This window comes from Orycteropus afer, unplaced genomic scaffold (assembly GCF_000298275.1).
Source record: "Orycteropus afer afer isolate SDZICR_OR568_19922 unplaced genomic scaffold, OryAfe1.0 scaffold00140, whole genome shotgun sequence".
Classification (NCBI taxonomy): Eukaryota; Metazoa; Chordata; class Mammalia; order Tubulidentata; family Orycteropodidae; genus Orycteropus; species Orycteropus afer.
The window spans coordinates 4,535,667-4,562,602 of NW_006921727.1; the positions used below are offsets into that span (position 1 = coordinate 4,535,667).

The 26,936-nt window shown below is 36.2% G+C and overlaps 1 protein-coding gene across 1 annotated transcript in view; it reads left to right on the plus strand.

Moving 5' to 3' along the window:
* Positions 1-26,936, plus strand: part of DST (dystonin) — a 614,637-nt gene that overhangs the window by 522,968 nt on the left and 64,733 nt on the right. Inside the window, exons 63-72 of the mRNA XM_042781628.1 lie at positions 4,104-4,265; positions 5,753-5,923; positions 8,450-8,616; positions 11,500-11,659; positions 11,864-12,190; positions 12,718-12,802; positions 14,153-14,394; positions 15,467-15,673; positions 26,345-26,464; positions 26,640-26,747. Coding sequence (XP_042637562.1) covers positions 4,104-4,265; positions 5,753-5,923; positions 8,450-8,616; positions 11,500-11,659; positions 11,864-12,190; positions 12,718-12,802; positions 14,153-14,394; positions 15,467-15,673; positions 26,345-26,464; positions 26,640-26,747 — 1,749 coding nt within the window. The remainder of the gene's footprint in view (positions 1-4,103; positions 4,266-5,752; positions 5,924-8,449; positions 8,617-11,499; positions 11,660-11,863; positions 12,191-12,717; positions 12,803-14,152; positions 14,395-15,466; positions 15,674-26,344; positions 26,465-26,639; positions 26,748-26,936) is intronic.

The following is a 26,936-nucleotide window of genomic DNA, read 5'->3' on the forward strand; positions in this document are numbered from 1 at the left end:
TCCACTAGAGGAAGCAAAACGTGTCAGTGGTCAAAGGGAAATCTATGGTGAGAATGGTTGCCTGCAGAATGATTTGAAGGAGAGCACTGGAGAATATGACCCGTTAGTTATGCTAACACATGGAGAAAATGAGCACAGTTTTGAACGTGGAGAAGAGGAGAAGTCATACCAACTAGGAGAATCCCAAATCATAGCACAAAACGGGGAATTTGTGAAAGATTCTCCTCTGGATTTAGAGCTGTCTTGCAAAGACTGGGGGGAGAATGATGTAGCTCTTAGTAGCACAAGTTTAATAGAAAATATGACACTATTGACGCTATATGATTCAGAAGAATCCAGTATAGCATGCAAAGAGGAAGTGGAGGTTCCACTTCCTACCCAGGATATGGAAATGATTCATGTGAAGTGTTCCCCGAAATTCATTCCAATGAAAAAGAAAGCTCCCAGAAAAACAAGGGCCCAGGCAGAAATATTGGACACAGTCTGCAATGGCTTTCAGTTAGTTCAGGTAATTAATGGAAATGGGAAACTGAAATACCAAAAGTTTGTGGTTCTCTTCACAAAGTGGCTTGTAGCGTTTATTATAATGATCGAATTCACTTTCATATTTTGGGAGTTTGACTAGTACCTGCAAGATGCCAGATATTGATAAATTGGTCTATATAACAAACTGATTAGAGGCCATTTTTGAGAAGATTGATTATTCCCAGCTGTTTAAGTTCCTACTGTTGATTGTGCAGATGGTGGCTGTTCCCCCTCATTTAAAATGCCTCCACTGTGAATTTATGTTAACATTGGGCTTTTACACAAATTGTGGTTTAAGACAGTGCCATTTAAGGGCAGTTATACTGGATTTAGTAGGTTTGAACAGACGTATTCTTGAAGGTACAAACACAATGTTACATTGTTGTGGTCTGCAAAGTACTCTACCCAAATTAAGGACTTTTTAAATGTGCTGAAATTTTTCTCTCAGTAGCTCTTCATGTGGAAGTAGACAAGTTACTGTGCTGTATTTTTCAGTCATTATAGCTCCTAACTTTTTGTGAGTGGTGAATGAGGTAAGAAACTAAAGGGTGCAGCCTTGTAATAAGTAGAAGTTGTTTGTCAAGTCTGTAATTTTTTTCTTCCCACTCAGATTGAAGGTCAGCTATTTTGGTACTTATACTAAATTCTTCTGGTAAACTTTGCCTCAGAGGTAATTTTACTTTATTTTAAGCTTCTTTTTATGTGCTTATGGGTTAGATTAGGGGTAAGAAGTCTTTCTTCATGGGTATTTTGTTACAACTGAGAGATAAGGAATTAAAACAATATTCAAAAAATTCTTCTTGGTCTATGAAATGATTGCTGTAATCAGCGATGACCTTTCCTTGAAAATGCATTAAAAGCTTGGTTAACAAAGTATAGGATTTTTCAGTCTTTTGTAGAAAGTAAGTAAACTCTTAGGAATATAAAAAAACCCATTGCCCTCGAGTCGAACCCGACTCATAGTGACCCCTCCTTGGGTTTCCGAGGCAGTATTACTACGGAAGCAGATTGCCCCATCTCCCTTCCGAGGAATGGCTGGTGGGTTTGAACCACCAACCTTCTTTCTGGTTAGCAGTCAAGTGCCTTAGGCATTATGCCCCCAGAGCTCCCCTTACAAGTGTATAGACTCCTTAATAGTTACCGTTTTTATCCTCAGTATATTTTTTGTAGCAGTTTAGAAAATTAGCATAGAGTCACCTGGACATGCTCTAATATACAACCCTAAAATTAATTTCTTTAAAACCAAGATCAGAGGTTAAGGCAGTTTATGAGGATACTAGTTTAGTTTTTATCCTGAAAATGATACGAGGAAGAGAATAGAACTTTACTTACCCTGAGTCTTTATATACCAATCGATGTCCTGGGATTGAGAATTCAGCAGTTTTTCCACACACCTTCCTTTTTTTTTTTTTCTTGGATAAGTAGTAAAATATAACTACAGAAGTAGTAACCTAGAAGGTGGTATAGAAAAGAAATAGAATCAAATTCTATCTTCACCACTTTTTAGCAACTTTCTGTTGACTTTTTAGGAAATTATAACTTTTTTTAAAATTATAAACACTTCAATGACTCTTCTCAGGGATTTAGGGAATTCTTATATTTTATTTGATTATGTGCAACTGATTTTCATATGCTTAGTTTTGTTATGCAGAAACCATTAGCCAGTGTGGAAGTTATCTATGTGGATTATCTGTGGAAAAAACAGCTTGGGTTTTTAGTTGGGAAGGGGCTTTTAGAGGAAAGGAGCATTTCTTTCTTCTAAAATGAAGCTGTGGCTTCGTTTATTTGTTCATTTAATAATATAGGCATATCCTGCATGTTAAGGAATATAGTAGGTAAGGCATTTGGATGCTAACCAGAAGGTCAGTGGTTCTAACCCACCAGCTGCTCTGCAGGAAGAAGATGAGGCAATCTACTTCCGTAAAGATTTACTCCCTTGGAAATCCTTGGGGGTCACTATGAGTTGGAATTGACTTGATGACAGTGGAATCCTGCATGTTAGACCTTGAGTCAGATCTGGACATTTTGTCTCTTACAGCCTCTACGTCTTTCAGAATTATTTTCTATAATGTACCTGTAATTTTTGCTTAGATGCTTTTTTAATGTTTGTTTTTATTATGTTTTCACATGCTTTGTTTAACTGTCCATTCACCTGGACTATTGATATATTTATATAGTGTCCTTTAGTATAATGACTCAGAACCTCAAACTTGCCTTATTATCTATCTGAAACTTTCCTTCCTTAGGTAAAATAATTGATTTTCCTCATGTCATCCTTCAGTTCTATATTAAAAACATCTAATTTTTTTTTTTTTTGTACTAGTCTTTGTTTCTGTTTGAAATATTTTATAATAGGAAGAAAATAAAAACATTTGTATCATCTATTAAGGAGTTGATTTCATCTACTCCCAGTATTGTTTAACAAGTTGATGTCATCTACCCCAAGATTTAATTTTCTATGCTGATGCTCATTCGTTCAACAAGTAATTGTTGAATACCTGTTACATGCTGGGTACTGTTCTAGCCCCAGGGTCTAGAACTCCTATAAGGAGATCAGACAGCACTTTCTTTCACAAACTTGTATTTTAATCTAACACATTTGACCCTTTGCCTGTCATAGGCAATTGAAGGGCATACATTGGATAGATGGAGAGTGAGGGAGAGATGGGTTGGAAACCTGCACTGGCAGTGTGAGCATAGGCAATGGTGACCAAAGAGTAAGTAACTAGAGTTGCTCTGCTAGCAGTGCATGTGACCACGTCCCCAAAATAAGGTCTCCTAGCTTCTTTGTGGGAGCTCTGGTAGCGTAGTGGCTAAGGCACTTGACTGCTAACCAGAAGGCTGGCGGTTCAAACCCACCAGCTCCTCGGAAGGAAGGTTGGGCAATCCTACTTCCGTAGTGATACTGCCTCGGAAACCCAAGGAGGGGTCGCTATGAGCCAGGGCTGACTCGATGGCACATAACAACAACAACAACAAGCTTCTTGGTATCCCTTGGGCATCTTGATTGGCATAGAGTGGTCTAAATGTGTAGGAATCCATATTATTTCAGTGCATGCCTATAACTTATTTTTTTTCCATTCCTGTTTTCTGGCTCACACCATATATTTGGCCTCTTGGCTCACCTCCTTTTCTTGTCAGTGATTCTGCATTTCCAATTTGAGTTTCAAACTTCAGTTGCCAACAAACAACAACCATCCTTAGTTAAGCCTGTAAGGATTCCTTGCCCAATAAAACACATCTTCAGTCCATCTTATCATTTTTCCCTTTAGCATTTTCTGTGAATCTTTTGCTAGAGTCAAATTGGAATGATAGGAAATTTCTAGTGCTGTGATATTAAAGCAATATACTTAGAATTAAATATATTTAGAATAGCTTCCTTCACTATTCCTGAACACTTTTGATAATACTTTGAATTTATTATTTAGTCTACTCTTGCTATTATTATGAATAGGCAACAGAAATAATCTTTACCTCTGTAATAATTGATAGTTTCTAATACCTAATCACTAAAAATGTTTATCTTTGGTGGTTGTTAGAAACTATAATTCACATAATTATTGTTGTTCTAATTGCAGGTATTCCAGAAAGAAGAGATTGAACCCTTGCAGGTTAAACAGCAAGATGTAAACTGGTTAGGTCAAGGCCTTATTCAGAGTGCTGCTAAAAGCACCAGTACAAAGGGTTTGGAGCATGACCTTGACGATGTCAACACACGGTGGAAAACTCTCAACAAGAAGGTAATCTTATAACACCTTTCTTATTGCTTTTATTGAATATTATTCACTAGCATTCATTGTGACCAATAATCATATTTATACCTGCTGAACTTCCCAAAGATGTCTACTTTTTTATTTTGCTATAAACTAGAGGCCTCAAATTCAAATGCCAACAGAAATAAGGTTAGAAGCATAAGTTAAAGAAGTGACATGGATGAAACAGGTCACTTCTTAACTTTTATGGAAAAAGGTGTGATGGCAGGTGGCCTATGACCCATGACTCTGCGCTGAGAAAGCACACACACCTCTAAGGGTAAGTTGGTACCTTACTCTAGCAAATCATTGCTATATAGGGATGTAGGCTCACTTTTGAAAAATATTCTACTAACTTTCAAAAGTACCTGTAAATCTCACTTTTTATGTGAAAGTTTCCAGTTTTCAAGTGGTGGCAACTAATTTCACACTGTATAAAGTCACCAGTGTGCAAACCAAAGGTACTCTGTCAGCTCTAGACTTAGAGTTTGCCATTCCTACTGTAGACCTTCAACTCAAATTATTAGTTTCCTTTTAAGAGGTAGGTCCTATTTATCCCTGAATTTCCAGGAGAGAAAATACTGGCAATTATGCTCTGCTATATTAAGGAATAAGAAAAGATGTAGTGACAGTTTTTTATGTGACATATTCAATTATGAGAATATTGTCATGGGATGACAGTGTTAATCTGGTTTTTGCTGTTTTTCTCCCTCTGTTGAAATCTCAAGCAGTTTCCAAGTCTTAAAACTACATTTATCATTCTTTAGAATCTGTTTCATATTGCTTTGCCCCTTAAACACAATTAGAATGCAGTGTCAGGTGTAAATATATTTCATAGTGCTTAAAGTAGCTTGCCAACTACTTTTTCAGTCCAAAAGGAAAAGATCTATGAGAAGGGCAATAGGATATCTCGATGTGGGACACAGAGACTCCTTTAACTAGAAGACAAAGGCACTGGTTTGTTGAAAAAGAACTCTAGAACTTGAAGCTAGCAGAATTTAATTGGATACTTTCTAGTTAGTTTGCCTAGTAAAAGGTAATTCTGATTCTCTCTGCTTTAATCGATTTTTTAATGACAGTCTTTCAATCAGTGTTTCTGATATTCATGAGTAGGAAATGAAAAAAGAATACCAAGGATTATGATAAAAATGCATTGTGTTTTTCAGTAACCTAGAAATATTTTAATCTTTCATTGCTAATCATGAATTTACCAGATATTTCTAAAATCTGAAAGCTTCAGTTGTCTTCATTGACTGTTTCAGATGGTAATCTTATTTTCATGGCTTAGATGCTACAGTTTGATTCCCTTCCGCCTTTGGCCTGCCCAGTGTCAGTGCTTTGGGTAAATTTTAAATGAAAGGGAAAAGAAAATTGGTGACCAAGTAAGAAAACAAGCATGAATAATGGTGGCTGATGGGAAGATTTCATTATCTCATGAGACAAACAAACAAGTTGAAACAATGGGAACTTTGCAGGTGGCTCAGCGAGCAGCCCAGCTTCAGGAGGCCCTGCTGCACTGTGGGAGGTTCCAGGATGCCCTGGAGTCTCTGCTCAGCTGGATGGTAGACACTGAGGAGCTGGTGGCCAATCAGAAACCCCCGTCAGCTGAGTTCAAAGTGGTGAAGGCCCAGATACAAGAGCAAAAGGTAAATTAAGTGATGCTTACGTTGTGTTTCGTATTAAATTTTAATAATGAGAGTAAAAATTTTCCTGGTGCTCTGTTTATATTAATAGGATATCCTGGCTACTGGTCATTGCTACTCTAGACAGTATTCTGTTAATCGTTCAACAAATATTTAGACTGGTATCATGGGTCAGTCACTGTTCCAGGTGCTGGAACTACATCACTGTGTAAAAAAAGATAAAAGCTCCTCATGGAGTTTAAAGGCTAATGAGAAGGGGAGGCACAAGTGGAGAGAGAGATACAATAAAGTAAATCAGAAAATCATAACGTAGAAAGTGACAAACAAAGCAGGGCATGGGGATAGAAATTAGGAAATGGTGGAGAAGGGATTAGGGAGCAGGAAGTACTAGAGAGGAGGGCAAGGTAGTGTGCAGTTTTAGATAAGATAGTCAAGGAAAGCCTTCCTGAAAAGGTGACATTTGGACATTATTCTCTTACATGTTAGATTGATTCATATGAGATTGCCTTCTCTTTAGCTCAAGTATCAGTAGTTTCTTAGGTTTCAACCTAAACTAAAGAGGCAAATATTTGATTCATCTATATGAAGGAATATACTTTTAAATTTTTTTAACACTATTCTAAAAAGGACCAAGTTGGGAAGAAACACTCTTAGAGGGATGAAACTACTTCTTGTGACCATGTACAATTTTGGGTCCATGTCCTGATGGTGGTTAGTTGGGAAGCCTTTACTGACATTATCCATACTATGTGTCAGCCATGACTTGAAATGAAATAAGGGTAAATTTGTTTTTCTGATTTGAGAACGTTAAAAAGAAGGGAGCAGAGTAAAATGTTTAATTTAATTATTATAATCAATATACTTTCTCAGAACATCTTTGTTGAAAACTTCAGCATATTGGGAAATTACACTTATTACAAATAGATTTAGAGGTAAGGATTAAAGAAACATAACTGGAAACACATTGGAGTCTTATAATATTAAATAATATAACTTACCATTCTCAATTTAATTCAAACCTCTATTACTCTTTCAGAGTTGATGAGCTATGTTTAGCAAACAAAAGATGTTTGTTGGTTTTGCTTTCTTAATTGCTGGAGGATTTGCTGATAAAGTTTATCAAAAGTGATCCACTTAATTGCTTCCTCTGCTGCATAAGCCCCTATTTTACTTTGATTATATAATGGCTCTAGCCTTTGTCAAGAGTGTTTGTTTCTTACCTTTCTTTATAAACATGTTCCTACTTTACCTCTTTTTTTGAGTGTTTTGATCTCAAAATGAAAGTGAGAGAATGCTCTTTTAGTTTGTTGCTTCTGGATAACTGTCTAATCTTTTACCCATTACCCATCAGTCAAGACCAGATTGAGGGCGTAATAATTTAGTGTTTTATACCCATGTGCCACCTTCATTGCTGTTAACACAGTGCCTGTGTATAGTACTTGCTCACAACATATTTGTTTTAATTAGATTAGAGCAAGGTTATCCTGAGTTTGGCTGGCTCTATCAAATATTCCATTCTAGACTTCTTGGAATGCTTTATTATTATTATTTATTTATTTATTTTTTTCTGTTCCTGCTGCTAAATCCTGAAATATTAGACTTATTTAGCTGGCTTTGGAGATTTCTGACATGCTCTACCCTCTATTCCTTTGGAAATGATATTTACAAGCTCATTTTTAGTTTTCATCCTCATAGAGGATTTTACGAGGTAGTCCCACCTAGTAAAAGGAGCCAAAAGACAGAAAACTTGGCCACTAATTTTAGCCTCACTAACTTTATGAAGTTGACAAGGTTTTTAACCTCTCAAAGTCTCAACCTCCTTGTCTATAATATGTTATTTAACATGAGAGAAGGCTTTGAAAACAGTGATGATTCATAATAATCATTTTTATCCTAACAGGGCAAATAATCTTTGAATAGTTAAGGTATCTCCATTTCATTATAGTAGTGGAGATTTCTCACTGTCCCTAAAGTCAGTGGTGGTTATTGTTGTTATGTCAGTGGAGTTATCCTAAAAATCACCTCTGTGCTATTGTTTTATATTCAGAAATTAATATTAAAGAGATTAGTGGCCTTACCAATATTAGTTTTCTCTACTATGAAAAGTCCCTACCATAGTGTCTGACATAGTATTAATAATCTGTATTAAACAAAATGAGTTATTTTTTAAATGCCACTTCTCAGATAGTTTCATATGTGTATCTATGTAAAATACACATTTTTGCAATACATTATAAGTTCTTAGAATATGATATCCTATGTTGATTAAGGAGCCCTGGTGACACAGTGGTTAAAGCATTCAGCTAACCAAAAGTCGGTGGTGTGACCCACCAGCCACTGTTGGAGAAAGATGAGGCATTCTGCTTTCATATTGACTTACAGCTTTGGTAATCCTGTGGGGCAGTTCTAGTCTATTCTACCGGGTCACTTTGGGTTGGAATCAACTCAGTGGAGGTGGGTTTGGTGGATTTTGTTATGTTAATATAATTATTCCTTTGCCTTTGTTGACATTTAATGTTTTGTCCCAAGCTTCTCCAGAGACTGTTGGATGACCGCAAATCTACTGTGGAGGTAATCAAACGAGAAGGAGAAAAAATTGCTAACACAGCAGAACCTGCAGATAAAGTGAAGATTTTGAAACAGCTGAGTCTCTTGGATAGTAGATGGGAGACATTGCTTAATAAAGCTGAAACTAGGTAACTGAAATACTTCCAGTTCTTTTGAAAGAGTAGTAGTGACCTTAATACTGATTTTCTATTTTGGTAATTCTTTTATTCAAATTACTCTTTTCCTGCATTTATCATGTATGTGAACATAGGTGACAAGCACTGTGGTGGTTCTCTCTAATTCCTCTAGTGGTGGTGGCTTGTACTCAACAAATACATAACAACTCTGTCTTGAGAAACTCATATACCTTAGGGGCAATATATTTATTTGTTTATTAAGTAGTTATTACATGCATAGACACAGAATTAGGCCTTGGGTTATGGGGGGTAACTGGAACAGATTATCTCTGCCCTCAGCTAGGGGTACAGTCTAGTAGGGTTTTATAGCCATTGAAAAACAATGAAAAATGTGGTGAGTGTTTCAGTGCAAAAGTACAGGGTGTTATGTGTGCATGTAATTGTTGTTGTTGTTGTATGCTGATGAGTCGGACCCGACTCATAGCGACCCCTCCTTGGGTTTCCGAGGCAGTATCACTACCAAAGTAGATTGCCCCATCTAATAGGAAGAACCTATTCTCAGAGCAGGAAGTGACAGCTAAGCTATGTTCTAAAAGAAGAGTAGGAGTTAGTAGGAAATGAGGCAGGTGGGAGGGTCCTCAAAATTTATTAAGAGTAAGAAGCCGAGAACTTTGTTCCACTGGGCTTTTGTTCTCAGGATTATTTTTATTATAAAATCTTCACCAACATTTCCTCACTTTCAGCATTGGCACCACATGGACCGATGTTAAGTAGTAGCTCTATTGAAGTGTAGCCACATAGACTGGTTGAGTTGAAAACAGGTGAACCACTGAACAGAATGAGTGTGTTACACAAATCTCTACCTTCTCTGAAACAGGAATGGTGAAGAGAAAGATTTGTATAATCTCGAGTTTTGAAATAGAGCTAGCTCTAATTTTGGAACCACAGAATGAGGTACTTCTGAGGAAACTAAAAGACTCATATTGCCCTGTAATGTGTGTTCACAGATCGAGAATTCTTCCACGTAATGCCCTTCGTACATTATGCTCTGGCTCCAGTGCAGTATACTCTCAGTATATATTTTTAAATAAACAAATGAATGTCTAAATCTCTTTGCTTTACTACTATAACTAGTTTGCTTTTCCAAAAACATTCCTCACAATGGTGTAATGGAGGGTTGTAGGTCATATGATTTACATGGAAATTTACTACTTATAATTTAAATCATACTAAATTATATCTAATCACAGAATAGTTGTTTCCATTGATTCTGGATGATTGAATATTTTAATTTAGAATAAAAGAGTTACAGATAGTGATGAGCTAAAAATGAGAAACAAGATAGTAATTTGATTCCTATTTTTTTCCATAATCAAATGTATTTCAACTGAAAGTATATTTTAAATTATTCACATAATATGTATACAGTATATGATAATAATGGTCCCAAAATTATATTCAGTACCATGTGCCAATTTTCTATAATTCTCTTTGTCCCCAGAGTAAAGTAATTTATCATTCCCTAAAAATTAAACATGATGAAAAATTAAGACAGAAAGAACTCTTGGCCCCAATAGGAATGATGTACAGTATCTGATAATGAATCGGGTTCTCTTTATATAGACCAGCAAAATCACTTGTCCTAGAAAAAAGAGGAAACTGGTTAGCAGTCACATGCCTTAAGCACTATGCCACCAGAGTTCCATCATGTAGACAAGTGCTCAATAAATAAATGTTTTCTAAAAACATTTCAAACTCTATTAGAAGTAAAAGTTCAAGAACTATTTTCTTCTATTCATATTTTAATCCATAAAAAATTGTTGTTGTTGTTATGTGCCATTGAGGCAGACATGACTCATAGCAACCCCTCCTTGGGTTTCCGAGGCAGTATCACTACAGAAGTAGATTGCCCAACCTTCCTTCCAAGGAGTGGCTGGTGGGTTTGAACCGCCAGCCTTCTGGTTAGCAGTCAAGTGCACTATGCTACCAGAGCTCCTCCATAAAAGATTATCAAGTATTATTACTTTTAGAAAATACACCTTTCTATACTTATTAGGTTGGGCATTCCTACTTCTGTAGCGATACTGCCTCGGAAACCCAAGGAGGGGTCGCTATGAGTCGGGCCGACTCCATGGCAAATAACAACAACAACAACATACTTATTCTATAATAAAGTATGAATCATTGTTAATTCTTCTGGAGTGAAAAACTGTATATTCTTAAAAATTTGATACGGTTTTGACCATTTTGTCAAAGCAATCTCAGCAATTGTTGCTCTGATTATATTAGTTAACATATAAGCACTTAAAACAGAGCTTAGCATAGACCAAAAAAAAAAAAAAAAAACTAAACTCACTGCCTTCGAGACAGATCCAACTCATAGTGACCCCCTCCTTGGGTTTTCGAGGCAGTATCTCTTCGGAAGTAGATTGCCCAACCTTCCTTCCGAGGAGTGGCTGGTGGGTTTGAACCTCCATCCTTCTGGTTAGCAGTCAAGTGCCTTAGGCACTACACCACCAGAGCTCCTTAGCATAGACAAGTTACTCAATAAATAAATGGCTAATATTACCATTGTTATTATTATTAGAATAATATTACTGTTGTTACTGTTATTATCATTAGTAATAATGATTACAGCTCCTTACAATCAAAGGTTGCTCAAGATTATCATGAACTTTAGGTCATTGAAGTTATTTTGTTCAAGTTTAATTTTATTTCATAAAGGAACTAATTTAATGTGTCTTTTAAGTGCTACAGATTTTAATTTTAGCCTTAGATGAGCTCTCCAAAAAAAATTTTAGAGGAAGATGCAGGAGCATGACTGAAGGTTTTTGTTGAATATTTCACACATTCTTCATCCCTAAATGACCTTTATCTTGGCATATTTATATAAAGGAATCGTCAGTTGGAAGGTATCTCAGTGGTAGCCCAGCAATTTCATGAAACCTTAGAACCGCTGAATGAATGGCTTACAACCATAGAAAAAAGACTTGCGAATTCTGAACCCATAGGAACCCAAGCACCTAAACTTGAGGAACAAATTGCGCAGCACAAAGTAAGTTATTAATCACATGCTAGTAAGATTCAGTTTTCCCTTTGATTTGTGTGTTTGTGACATAAAGTTGAGTTTTGTACTATTGTTAAACATCATTACAAACTAAATTCACTTTATATGCCATTCCTTAGTTCCATTTATGTTTTCATTTTTATTTGTCCATTCTTTTTGTTTTTCTTCTTTCTTTATTTTAACTTTATTTAGGCCTTAGAAGATGACATCATCAATCACAGTAAACATTTACACCAGGCTGTTAGCATTGGCCAGTCCTTAAAGATTTTGAGCTCCAGGGAGGATAAAGATATGGTACAGAATAAATTAGACTCTTCTCAAGTGTGGTACATTGAGATTCAAGAGAAAAGTCACAGCAGGTCTGAGCTTCTCCAGCAGGCCTTATGTAATGCTAAGATTTTTGGGGAAGATGAAGTTGAGCTGATGAACTGGCTGAATGAAGTGCATGACAAACTAAGCAAGCTGTCAGTCCAGGATTACAGCACTGAGGGGCTGTGGAAGCAGCAATCTGAACTTCGGGTATTTTGATTTATTTTATTTTATTTTTTATTTCTGGTATCATTATTTTCTCAGTCTTCTTTATATCTCTGTTATTTTATGTTCATTATGGTTTAGATGAATTTGTATACCCAGAAAGACTTTGGCTGTACATATACATTATTGTTTGTTAAATCAAATTTAAAAAGAGATTGAATTTAATTAGCTACATTTTTTACTTTTCATTTTGTTGATTTTTTATTGCATACAAAGTCTTATAATTAACCAGTACTCAAACATCTCCACATACCCCATTTCCATAGAGTCCTAAGTATGTTCTGAAAAGGGAGAGTGTTGTGAATTATAGTAGATAAACATGAGCTGTGGGTCACAGTGGTGCACAGAGAAGTGGGTAAACATGGAACAATAATGAATATTTGAAAATGTGAAGTGCTTGCTCAACTATATCTCTATGAAACCTTAAAGTTTTCTAAGATAAATTGATGCTAATGCTAATCAAAAAATGTTTTATATTTTTCTCTACATAAAAATGGTACTTGTATTTTTAGGTTCTGCAAGAAGACATCCAACTCAGGAAACAAAATGTTGATCAGGCATTATTAAATGGTTTAGAACTGCTTAAACAAACAACAGGTGAGATGCCTTTCAAGTCAAGTAATCAAGTATTCTGTATTGCTTTTAAAATGTTTTAGGGGTAGGGGAAAAATTTATAATTTTAGGGCTACTCCAAGACTTCATTCTGGAGAATGCTTTCAAGACCAATCAAGGAGAGTTTTGAAATACAGTCTCACTTCTTTCTCATGATCTCACTGGAATTCTTAATGGAGGTTTGTGCATTACTCATAACATTAAAGCGCTTTGGCATAGGACATGGTCTGAGAAGACTGTGAGGGAGTTACATTAGTTTTCCACTTCTTGAAGGCAATTGTTCAAGATGAGCACATAGGTTAGAGAGTTTTGTTTTTTTTTTCCCTTTTGGCTAGATTGCATTATAATGACATACACTGTGGCTGTATTCTTGCTTCCTTTCTCTGTGTTTGAACTCACTAAGAAAAATATTTGGTTTTATATCTACACAAGTTGATCTTAGAACAGCTAATTTGTTTCAGTGATTCTCTTTGGCCATAGGAAAGTCTTACCAAACTTGTATCCTGTGTAACATTTATGTGTGTGGTGAGTTAAGCATTATTCATCATGAGCTGGAGAAATTCAGTGAAGTATCTGTAGCTTTAATCTAAGATTCTAAACCTCAGGGCACAATTTTGTGTGTGTCTGAAAATATGAGGTTGATCCAAGTGAAGATACACTGAAATAATGCAGATGAGTTTATTATTTTTAACATCTATCTGCACACACATATACATATATGTAATACCTATGTATTTACACAGATACATGAATACACATATATATATATACATACACATGCCACGCACTGTTCTGAGCATTTAACAAATATAAGCTCATTGAATCTTTATAACAACCATATGAGGTAAATCTATTCTTATCCCTATGTAATGATGATATGTATGTATGTTTAATGTATGGATGTATATGTACATATATCCCTATGTGATAACATATATTCCTATGTAATAATACCTGTGTAATGGCTCAGAGAGTTTCAGTATCTTGTCCAAGTAAATCAGCTTTTAAGCCACAATTAATATTTGATCTCAGACAGTTTTTAACCCCTAAACTGAAAGCATAATACAGATAGATGCAAAGGTGTTGTTTCCCACATAACTAAAGGCACTATAGCCTTTTCTAGTTGTGATATTTGTATTTTCAGAGCAGTTTACATTTGCTAGAAATCCTGGGAAGAATTAAAACTTAGAAACAGACTTCTCTTAGGTCAAAGCATCTTTAGAAAAATCTCTCTTTTTTCCCCCAGAAAATTTCATCAGTGTGCAATAATGTGTGAAGAGATCCCACTCCCTTTTTCTTCTTTTCATGAAAAGTAACATATCTTTGAAATTTTAGGTGATGAAGTTTTAATAATTCAAGATAAATTGGAAGCCATTAAAGCAAGGTACAAAGACATTACCAAATTGAGTACCGATGTAGCCAAGACTCTGGAGCAGGCACTGCAGCTGGCAAAGCGGCTGCACTCCACACATGAAGAGCTCTGTATGTGGCTGGACAGAGTGGAGGCGGAATTATGCTCATTTGAGACTCAGGTTCTGAAGGGAGAAGCAGCAAGCCAAGCACATGCAAGGCAAAAAGTATGTTCTGATTTATACATTTTGGATCCATTTGTTATTACTTAGGGAGTCTTATTCACATAGGAATTTAATGATATTTGTCTCGTGTCATTACCAATAGACCAAAGGATGCCTTTGTGGGCAAGGACCCAACAGAAGTTGGCTATAGATAAACATTTAAACTTTTAGGAGCCCAGACACAGTATATTAAAATGATGAAAAGAGAAAAACAAAGATGAAAATTACTATTCTTTCAGAGATAACACATAATTTAGACAATATTTGTTTATAAAGTAGAAGTGTAACATACCTATGTTTTTTAATTATATTGCAGAGATCATCACTGCCATGCTAGTTGCTATTATTTTCAAATATATCAGCCTCAGTTTTTATCATCCCTAAAGTATGATCACATGGTGGTGGAAGGGAGTCAGTGCAGTCAGCTTCATGAGCTTATAAGATTCACCTGTAATGGTTTAAAGCCAGTATGTCCTTGTTTTGGAAGTCACTTGATTCTGACTTTGATTTTCCTCGTTTTTCATTTTTCTGTTACCTTATCACCAGAAAGCAAAGAATAATACATGTTAACTTGCCTGGTTTTGCTTCATAATTTTTTAATATTTATATTATGTTTCAGAGATAACAGCTTGTGATGATAATAGTAAATGACTACATTTAAATTGCTCTTTGTGATTTTTCGGAAAACACTATCCTTTTGCAATATAGCTCTAAATAATAAAATTTCCTATAACTTAACTGGGAGCTCTGGTAGCATAGTGGCTAAGACACTTGCCTGCTAGCCAGACGGCTGGCGGTTCAAACCCACCAGCCACTCCTTGGAAGGAAGGTTGGGCAATCCTACTTCCGTAGTGATACTGCCTCGGAAACCCAAGGAGGGGTCGCTATGAGTCGGGGCTGACTCGACGGCACATAACAACAACAACAACAACAATAACTTAACTGAAACTAATGGGACCATTACATCACAGTATTAGCCTGTACAAAGGTTCTTAGCCCCAAGAACAGTTAGAAAGGAAGTCTGTTCAAAATCTTAGGTGTTATCCAAATATGCATATATTAATTCCATTTCCAGGAACTGAAGAAGGAAGCAAAGAACAATAAAGTCTTATTGGATTCCCTTAATGAAGTAAGCAGTGCTTTACTGGAACTGGTACCATGGAGGGCCAGGGAAGGACTGGAAAAAATGGTGGCTGAAGACAATGACCGCTACCGATTAGTCAGCGACACCATTACTCAGAAGGTGGAGGAGATTGATGCCGCCATTCTGAGATCACAGCAGGTAAGGACAAGTGAGTTGTTGTCTAGGCGATACTTTTTCTCTTATTTGTTCCCAGAGCCTTTATCAGAACAAAGATGTCTGTTAATAGTATTTCCATTCATTTGTTATGCTTCAAAAATGAAAGGATGGCTTGGAAAAGAATTTGACTATGTCTGAGGGCCAGGGCACAGCTAATCTGTACATTGTTAGCAGCCATCTGCCTCATTGTTTTGCAGATTTATCCTTACTCTGGGGAAATCAGCCCTGCTCTCTAAACAAAATGTTTTTGTCTACATATATTCATATTGCTAATACTAATTTTATGTCTTGGCTTATTCTAAGTCTAATCTGAATGTGGGTAAATATTTTCAGTTATACATGCAGCTATGGCAGTGAGAGAGTGTATTCTTTCTTAAAAGGAAACAATTTTGTTGGTAATATGTAGTTTTTGCCAAAGATGACTAAAGGAGGAAAATGATAGTTTCTGACCTATCTGGTACACCGTTTGGAATTCCAGAGAGTTTTATAGGCAGGAAATTGTTAGCAGTAAGTAGTGTCCTAGAAATGGAAGTTTATAGTTCATGTTTTGCTTAACTTTTATTGCAATCTCTATGAATATTTATATATATATCACTAAACTCTTACTAAGATTTTCTGTGTGGGGATCAATGTGACATTGTAGTGCATTTTAGAGCAGAGCTTGGGGAGGTATATGACTAATTTTACTAATATAAGCCATAAGCAAGATACACAAATAGATTTTGTAGGAACACCCAAAATTAATTTTCTAATGTTACCTTAAAAATGTAATTTATATAATTCTAAGGCATAATGCTCCACTCCTCATTTTAGTGCTGTATTCGAGAATCGCAAAAGCTGATGAAATACAGTAATAGCAACATCCTTGCCTAAGGAATTTTTGTGAGGGAGGTCATTCGTGCCTGAGCAATGTATTTGCATGACTGTTTAGAGTTTGGTGGAATTTGTATGTCTCATTATTATGGGAGAGCTCTGGTAGCATAGTGCCTAAGACACTTGACTGCTAACCAGAAGGCTGGAGGTTCAAACCCACCAGCCACTCCTCAGAAGGAACAGGGGGCAATCTACTTCCATAGTGATGCTTCCTCAGAAACCCAAGGAGGGGTCACTATGAGTCAGGTCCAACTCAATGGTGCATAACAACAACAATAGCATTATTATGGAGACATAAGTGTGTTTATTTTTGAAGTTTATTAAACTACTTAAAAATACTGAATTGTTTTCCCTACAATTTATTTGAACATTCCAGAATTGGCACTGAAGACTTTCCTACATAGCAAGACAAATATTTTGTAATTTTAAAGTACAAAATCTCAAGATTTTCTTGAGACATTGACTATGGTTATTTTAGTGAAATAAGGTAATAATAAGGCAAGTACACAGGTTGAACTTATCAACAAGTGAGAATGTATATTCTGTTAAAATAAAAGCATAGAGATTTACTGAAGTTTCAAAACACTTCAAACTGGGGACACTCTAATCTCACAAAGTAAAATCAAATGCTCCAAAATGGTGAAGTAACAGAGGTATTTTTATGAGGTAAAATCAAGAACTAAAAATACAACTTTCTGATTGGCAAGTTCAGTGAAGCTAGAGGCAGGACAACTCAAAGTGGGAGGTGGGAGGCTTTACAATGATTTGTTGGAAACAGGAATGTGGGCTATTTGGATTGGTTAGTTTAAATAGGAACTAAAGGGGGTTTTACAGGTAATTAAGGAGTTCTGGTGGCATAGTGCCTAAGGCATTTGACTGCTAACCAGATGCTGGTGGTTCAAACCCACCAGCCACTCCTTGGAAGAAAGGCTGGGTAATCTACTTACTTAGAGATACTGCCTCAGAAACCCAAGGAGGGGTCACTATGAGTTGGAGTCTACTCGACAGCAGTGCGTTTGGTTTGGTTTTTGGTGGCGTAGTAGATAAGGCATTTGGCTGCTAACCAGAAGGTCAGCAGTTCAAACCTACCAGCTGCTCTGCAGAAGATGGGGCAGTCACTTCTGTAAAGATTTATGGCTTCATAACCCCAACGAGGGGTCAGGGGTCGCTGTGAGTTGGAATCAATGGCAGTGAGTTTGTTTTGTTTTTTTTCCCAGTAAGATAAAACACTTCTTGACCACTACAGAGAGAATTTCTGATAAGGGTCTTATGTCAGGACCCTCCCTCCAAGAGGAAAAAGTATTTTTTCCGTATCTTTAGTTTAACCACAGAGAAAAATGTTTCCTTTGTTAAGTACTTAAGTCTCTAAGGGTTTTTCAATTGCAGGGGAAATCCTTTGTTCTGTGCTTTAGTCTTTCTAAGAGTTTGACAGTTGAAAGGGAAATAAGCAAAAGCTGAGGTGGAGTAGGGGCTCAGACCTGGGTCTGGGTTGATTATTCTGATATGAGTTAAGTGCCTCAATTTTGGAATTCTCACACACCCTCGTGCACATTGGTAGGCTCTGATGTGTGCCAAAGTCGTTAATTCTATCCTACTTTCAGTCAAGGTTTTATTAATGTTTTTCAAATTATAAAAAATAAGTAGGTCAGTATAAATATTCTTGAACCCAAAACATATCTTTTATCAAAATAACAATTGTTATTTTTTTCTGATAAAATTATTCCTTATAGAAAAATTGAGATTTTCTTAAAAACATACAGAAAGACTCATGGAAGAAAAATAGGTGAACAATTTAGTATATAAAGTTTCAGCCTGCCTTTTAGGAGGGGGGGGAGGGCGGGGGAGAGAGAGAGAATGAATGGATATGAATGAGAGAGCAGGAGAGAGAAAACATGTTTATTAAAAATATCTTACTAGTAGGTTTTATAGCCGATATTAGTGTTATTGGTATCTTATAGTTGTTCGTGTGTGTATTTATATTTGCATTCCACTGAAAACTTGCAAGGCTGTCCAATGAAATGCTTCCGGTAAAGTTCAATAGACACACAGATCTTTGGAGTTGAGAGAGCATATGCAGTATGCAGCAAAGTGCCTGTGGTTCTACAGCTAGTTAAGTGGCAGAGTTGCAACTAGAATTTAATCCAGATCTTATTCTACCCCACTATAGTGCCTCCAAGGAACTATGGTGGTACTATGGTTAAAGCATTGGGCTGCTAACCAAAAGGTCAGCAGTCTGAACCCACCAGCTACTCTATGGGAGAAGGATGAGGCATTCTGTTTCTATATAAACATTTGCTGCCTTGGAAACACTGTATGGCAATTCTACTCTGCCCTGTAGGGTCACTTAGAGTCGAATCAACTCTATGGCAGTGGGGTTTTATAGTGCTTCCTTCAAACTATTTAAAAGCAAGAAAACGAAACTCACTGCCGCGAGTCAGATCCAACTCATAGCGACCCCTCCTCGGGTTTCTGAGGCAGTATCACTACGGAAGTAGATTGGCCAACCTTCCTTCCAAGGAGTGGCCGGTGGGTTTGAACTGCCAGCCTTCTGGTTAGCAGTCAAATGGCTTAAGGACTGCAAACTATTTAGGGAGGAATAGTTGAGAGGGTTGTTCCATATGTTCTAACCTTCTTCAGTAATCTCTTTAAAGGGAAGTATGTAACAAGAATATTTCTCAGTTCAGGGTCTATGAGACATGAGAATTCAACACTAAAAGGATCATGAAATATCACTGTCTAGGTAAGTTTAAGAATAGAGTAGGTATTTTGTCTTTCAGATTTAGCAGAAATTTAGTCTTGTAATCAAAAAATAGTTTCTAAAATCATAATTTCAAGTTATAAAGGCTCTAAGATGACATTGAAATTATTTTATAAGTTTGTCCCTTTATATATGTCTGGAATCCTAATTCCAGAGTACAGTTTAGTATTAAAATGTTTTTCTGTTTACCCAATGAAAATTAATCCAAGAAATATAAAAAGAATGATGCGAAACTAAACTTTACACCTGGCTGTTAGTCACATATTTTATATTACCTATTTTATGTTGTATAAAATAATATTCTTTTTTAAAAGAATTGGGCACATTCATTGCTTTTAGGAAAAAACTGAGTGGAACAAGAGAGCTTAGTACATAAGTAGAAATGGTGAGCTTTGAAAAATAAGCCAGAAAACAACTGCGTTCTTTCCCACAGTTTATGCCATTATCTGAGTTAGAAGCTGTCCATATTTTTTTGCATTTTTAAGCCTATACAGAGAAGCATATTTTTGTTGTTTTCTTTCTTTAAGTGCATATTGAACCACATGAGCCATGTGGAAACGGAAAAAAAAGCACTTTTGCTTAGAAAATGTACATAGTTGGAGCTGGACTGCAGACCACCGTGATTGTTTGTTTAAACCTCAGTAGTTAATCATCCCCTGCCTCTTATAAATGTACAGTTGTCAGAAGTTGCTAAAATACATGTAACTCGCTGGGTTTGGGAATCCCAGGCACTCTTCTGTACTTCTCAATTGCTTGGTTTATTTAAGTGGACCCATAGTAACCCTGATGTAAGGGCCATGGGTTTGTGGTTTTGGGTGAAATTAAAACAGACAGTTCCTTGGGTCATTAGAAGTCAGCCTTGGACAAAAATAACACCTGTTTACTTTTAAAGGACCAGAAGGAAGCATCTCTTAGGAAAGTGAGTTTGTTTAGCCCCTCCTGGTGTTTAGGATGGGAAAATATGGGTGTGTTATGAATAATGAGAAGCAAAATGGAAGAAAATGCTAATCAAAAGAAAGCGATAAGATCATCAACCAGGGGAATTGAGTCAAAGAATGCCCTTAAGACTTGCTTATCACTGTCTTCCTTAAACCTGTATCTCTACTCCAGAAATCTTCTGGAAAGATATGAAAGCAATTGTCAGAGATTGGCGAATTTTTAAATATTAAGTTAAAATGTACTATTTATTGACTGCTATGATAATTGATGGCGTAGTGTCTAAGGCATTTGACTGCTAATCAGAAGGTTGGCGGTTCAAACCCACCAGCCACTCTGCAGAAGAAAGACTGGGCAATCTACTTTCGTAAAGATTTATTGCTTTGGAAATCCAAAGGGGGTCGCTATGAGTCAGAATCGACTTGATGTCAGTGAGTTTGGTTTTTGGTTTATGGTAATTGAGCCACATGAATATTTTGAATTCCTGAACCCCAAGCCATTTACAAGCACAAGCTACATATGGGGCGGGTAAGAGAGCAGTCTCTGGGGTCAGACCACATTTACTAGCTGAGTAATCTTTGGTAAATTAGTTAACCCTTCGCCCTGCCTCAGTTTCCTCAACTATGAATGGAGTCAAACATAATACCCCATTATACAGTTGTGAGGATTAAAGGTGGTATTTCACTTAGAACAACGAATTCAGTAGAATGCTGGCTGTTACTTTCTTCAGGAATATATAGAGATAACCACTTAAAATTTCACTAACTTTTAGGAAATTTTTGAAATGCTTGTTGTTGCTGTTCTTAGTTGCCAAGCAGTCTCCCACAGGAGTTATAGTAACTAATGTTGATGATTAGATTCTCCTGATATTAACAAAATATTTCTCTAAAAGAAGTTACAGCTGCTGAGATTATCTATAATTATCTGAAATTAATTTTTGCTATTTGTATGAGCAGTAAATTATTAAAATTTTGTTTAGTAATATTGCAAACCATGATGCTTACATATAAAAGACTCATCTTTTTAAAGGTCCATTAGAAACACACATGCAAACAAGTCATTTGAGTGAGTCATAGACCTAAAATGCCTTAGTTTACTATAAACTGCTTAATGTAGGCCTAGGCCTAGTGGCTGTTCCATTTGTTGCTTAATAATAAATATTTGCTAATTTAATTTAATTCCTCAGAAGCACAAGGGAAATTTCAACTTGAATCTTGCTTTCTTTTGGCAAAGAAAATATTTGTCTTTGTTAAAGAAACAGTGTTTGAGGTTCAGCTTTCTGTTTGGGCAACTTTGATGGTATCATCAAACAGTTTTTTTGGTTGGACACTTTTCTTTAAAGGAGGAAGGCACAATTTTAAGTTAATATTAACACTGACAACCTGACTTTTTCTGTTAGGACTGTCATATAAATGCTAAAAATAGCCTGAACACAAACAACAGGGTGGTGCCACTTTATTATTTCAAGGACTAGTAGAAGAAAAAAATTCATGGTTGTTAAATTTTATTCAGATATCTTGTAGTATTTACACTCAAGTATAAAGGCCTAGCCTGTTTTTCTGACTTAGACCCTTTAAGTAAATCCACGTAATCGATCAGCCTGGAAGCTCATAATCCATGCATAGAAACTCTTGCATTGCTTTTTCGTGAGGATTTCTTTTTCTATACTGAAGCTTCTGTGAATTCATTGATGAAAGATTTTTCTATTTCATATTTATCAGTAATTGCTAACAAATGGTTCCATTTGAAGCTAAATAACATCATAAAAGTTATTAAACCACACTAAGACAGGTAAGATAAAATGATTTATTAAGATTCCTTCTAAAGTCCACATTATTCTCATTTATTCCAATCATAAGGAAAAGTACTGAATCAGCCAACAAATATATTTATTGACACCACTATGTGAAAACTTTTAGGCTCTTTGCTAAGATAATTTTTTTAATGACTTCACTATAAAATAATATATAATGTTACAAGAAATATAAGAAAAACGTATAATTCTACTTAAAGATGTAAGTGTCCACACAGTCTTTTTATTTATTTTTTATTGTGATTTGGATGAAAGTTTATAGAGCAAATTGGTTTTCTGTTCAACAGTTCATACACATTTTGTTTTGTGACACTGATCACAAGCGCTACCATATGACAGCACCATTTCCATTTCCTCCCTGTGTTTACCATTCCCTTTGTCCTTCTTTCCCATCCTGTCTTCTGAGCTTTATCCCTGGGCAAATGCTGCCTTTTGATCTCAGATAGTTGGGACTTCTGATGGATATATACCTCCGTGGTGTTATTTTTTTACCTTATAGGCCTGTTTAGCATTTGGCTACAAGATGAGCAGCAGGGCCGTGAGTTCAGTTCCTGGCTTGAAGGGTATCTAAGCGCTATGCTATAGTCTCAGGGGTTCCACAAGTCTTTATCAGACCAATAAGCCCAGTCTTTTTTTTTTTTTTTATGGTTTTGAATATTTTCCACATTTTCTCCCACTCTATCTGAGATGCCCTTTCAGAGCAGTCGGCAGTCGTGGCCGGGCGCCCTCTAGGTCTTCACACATCATCATTTTAAAAGTTCTGCCCTTCTTTTGGAGGCTTTCCACTGTAATGGCCAAAGCTCTGATTTTCTGTCGGGAAGAACTTTAGCATGTTGGTGATCCTCTTAAAAATGTGTTACTCAAAGGAGAGCCCAGTGTAACAAACGTGTCCTTATCACAGATGACAGTGGGACTACTGCTCAGACATTATCCTAGTCTTAAAACATGTTTTTTAAAATTAAGCTTTTTGTTTTAAGAAAATTGTAGACTCACATGCAGTTATACGATATAACACAGAGAGATCCTGTTGTATTCTACCCATTTTTCCCCAGTGATAATATCTTGTGAAATCATAGTACAGTTATCTCAAGCAGGATATTGACATCAATATAATCAAGGTACAGAGCATTTCTGTCACCATAAGCATGCTTTATGTGGAAATATAACCATACCCTTTTCTCTCTGACCTTTATCCCCTCTTCAGTCACTGACAATGACTGATCTGTCCTCCATTTTTATAATTTTGTCATTTTAAGAATGTTGTATAAATGGGAACACATCTTAAGTAACCTGATGGGATCAAAATTTTTGCTCAGAATAACACTCTGTGCATCTATTCAAGTTGTTACATGTATTAGTACTTGATTCTTTTTCATACTGAATGGTATTCCATGGTCTGAATGCAACACAGTTTGTTTAACCCTTCACCCATCCTAGGACGAATGTGTTGTTTCCAGTTTGGAGTATTAACAAATAAAGCTGCTGTAAACATTCAGGTATAGGGTTTTTGTGTGAACATAAGTCATCGCTTCTCTGGCATAAATGTCCGGGAGTGCAATTGCTGGTCATATGATAGTTTTATGTTTCGTTTTTAAAGATACTGCTTTTGAGATTGGCCATATTCCCACTAGCAATGTATGATGTAGTTTCTTTACATACTTGCCAGAGTTTGGTAGTATTGTCACTATTTTGGTAATTATGTTATGAGACTTGGAGGTAGGACTCCATGTTCCTGACTCATTGACATCACCTCAGTGAGGTGTTGGAAAACCTTGTTATAGCCTCATGAAGGCAGAAGTCTGGGCTCTTCACTCAGCCTTTATTGGCAGAGTTAAGGGTATTGTTGTTAGGTTAGTTTCATTTATATTTCTTGGATTCGTTTCCATTGGGTAAACAGAAAAACATTTTAATACTAAGCTGTACTCTGGTCCTAATTCCAGACATATATAAAGGGGCAATTACACATTTAGGCTAGTGTTGTTAGTTAGAAACCATCAAGTTAGTTTCGACTAGTAGTGACCCTGTGTACAACAGAACGAAACACTGCTCAGTCCTGACAACCCTCCAGTTGTTGCCATGCTTGAGCCCTTTGTTGCAGCCACTGTGTCAGTCCATCTCATTGAATGTCTTCCCCTTTTTCACTGACCTTCTGTTTTACCCAACATAATATCCTTCTCCAGGGACTGGTCCGTCCTGATAACATAACCAAAGTACAAGAGACAAAGTCTGGCCATTCTTCCTTCTAAGGAGCATTCTGGCTGTGCTTTATCCAAGACAGATCTGTTTGTTCTTCTGGCAGTACATGGTATAGTCAGCATTCAAGGTTAAGAGAGTAGGGCCATAGTGTTTCTTTGAATAGAGTTGTTAATTGTTTAAAAATTTTCTGTCTTGCTAGATTTTCCCTTTCCTAGTCCTTTGACTAAAGAGAGTAGGCTTTTGTTGGGGGTATGTGTTTTGTTTGTTTGTTTTATGCTTGTAGCTATTGGTATTTCCTGGTTATACTCTTTCCCAGTATCCAGTCTGGCATATGTGAAGTGAAAACAAAAGTCAGGGTACTCACCCCCCCAAGGTCCGTAGTCATTCTACCTTCTCTCTGCCTTTGAGTCTTTTCTTTACTGTTTATTGTATATATAATGTGCAAATTTTTTAGATATGTTTATAATGAAAACTGGGAGAAGTACATCTACAAAGTCTTCCCATAAGTCCACATAGTGATATACAGTGTTATAACAGGAAGAATGATTTGGCCATCTAATTTGTTATCTCCACCCTTCTCATTTCATCCCTTCCTTATTGCCTTCCCCTCCTCAGTTAGATTTCCAAGTTCTCTTGAAAAATAAAAGATCTGGTAATACTGGCCCCAAATACCCACAATGTCCATTCCTCATTGAATGTCACAGCTGAGGCCACCGTTGAGTTACTGTTTATCATTTGTGTTAGGCACTAGAAGACATTGGAGTTTATCTGGTCCAAACCAAACCAAAAGGCAGACTCAATGCCGTCAAGTCAATCCGACTCAGAGTGGCCCCTCCTTGAGTTTCTGAGGCAGTATCGCTACGGAAGTAGACTGCACAATCTTCCTTCCAAGGAGTGGCTCATGGGTTTGAACCACCAGCTTTCTACTTAGCAGTCAAATGCCTTAAGCACTATGCCACTAGAGCTCCCATCCAAGGTCTTGAAAATATTCATCCCATTTGACTTTGAACTTAAAGTCATCCTCTAGGATTCTACCCTAAGGAACTAATTAGAGATGCCAATGAAGATTTATGCTCAGGAATATTCATTACAGAATTGTTTATGTAACAGTAAAAATATGCAGAGCGCCTAAATGAAAATATCCAGGTATGCTAGAATATAATCATGTTATTTAAAAATCATAATTAAAAGAATATGACTTGGGAAATGTTCATAATAAATGAAAAAGCACCATATGACACTGTTTATAGAGTATTATCTCAGGCCTTAACAAATCATTCTCTCTCAAATTCTAGAAGAAAATTCTGTAAAATTCTAACAGTCTTAACTGTTAGAATGAAACTAACCTAACAAAAAGTGGGAGAATTATGAGGAATCTTTATTTCTTCTGTATATTTTTATGTATTTTATGAACTTCTACCATGTTTATGAGTTACTGTTCCAATTAGGGAAATAAAATCTCTTAAAATCTTTTAAGAATGCTCTTGAAAGTATTTTCTACCATTATTAAGTAAGATGTTTAAAAATTACACCCAAGTCATTTGGAAGTATATTGTACATATTTAGAGAAGGCACAGGCACACATGCACTTAGACACACACTTTTTGTATGATAAATACATGGGATTTTTTTGTTCTTTTTTGCCAGGAATCCTATGCATTGATAGCAGAATACTACCTGCATATCACATGGGTTGAGGTGATAGATGAAATGACAGAAAAACTGAGCCTGTACTCCAGTTGTTGACTTTTATATCTGTTAGAACTGGATAGTATTTCCAAGGAGAAAATTCTCAAGACTACTAGAAAGGAAAGCAACAGTGCTAGCTATCCCAGAATCATTAATGTAATGTCAAGGATTCAGCACGTTTTAAGATTTTGTTGTTAATTATTCCATGGAAAGTTTGTCTTTTTTTATACTTTAATCATGATCATGAATTTTTTTCAGGATGCTATGAATAGATAGGCTCAGATTTTCCACTTGTGTAATAAAGATATTTAAAAGAAATGTTGATAGATATTTTTTTCTGGCACTAGTTACAAGAACTTGCTGACCTAATTATTTATCTTTTGTTTAGTTTGACCAAGCAGCTGATGGTGAGTTATCCTGGATTGCTGAAATAGAAAAGAAGTTGATGTCTTTGGGTGACATCAGGCTTGAGCAAGACCAGACCTCTGCTCAGCTGCAGGTTCAAAAGGTGAAGAAATATGTTTGCAGTTGCCCTTGTTTGATAGTGTACACTGAGTCTAGAAAACGAACTTGCATGATTGGCTTTTCAAGACCCCTTAACTATTATGCGCACTGTGATTGTTTTCATTGTAGTCACAAGATCTTTCTCTCTTTTTTTTTAACTTTATTTGGGTAAATCACAGACATTCACCATGGAGATTTTGAGACACAAGGATATTATTGATGAACTTTTAAAATCTGGGAATGAAATCATGACCACATGCAGTGAAGAGGAGAAACAATCAATGAAGGTATAATCTTATCTGTGAGACTCTTGAATAAACAGCCTGCTTTGAGCTTTCAGTCCTAGAAAATCACTTTCTTTTCCTCCATAGCTGCTATTTAAGTAGTTAAGTCATTAGTTTTAAAACTCATTTTTCAGGCTTACAGAAAAGCAGTGAAAGGAATATTTCTTAAGGGAATCACTGAGAGAACAAGCT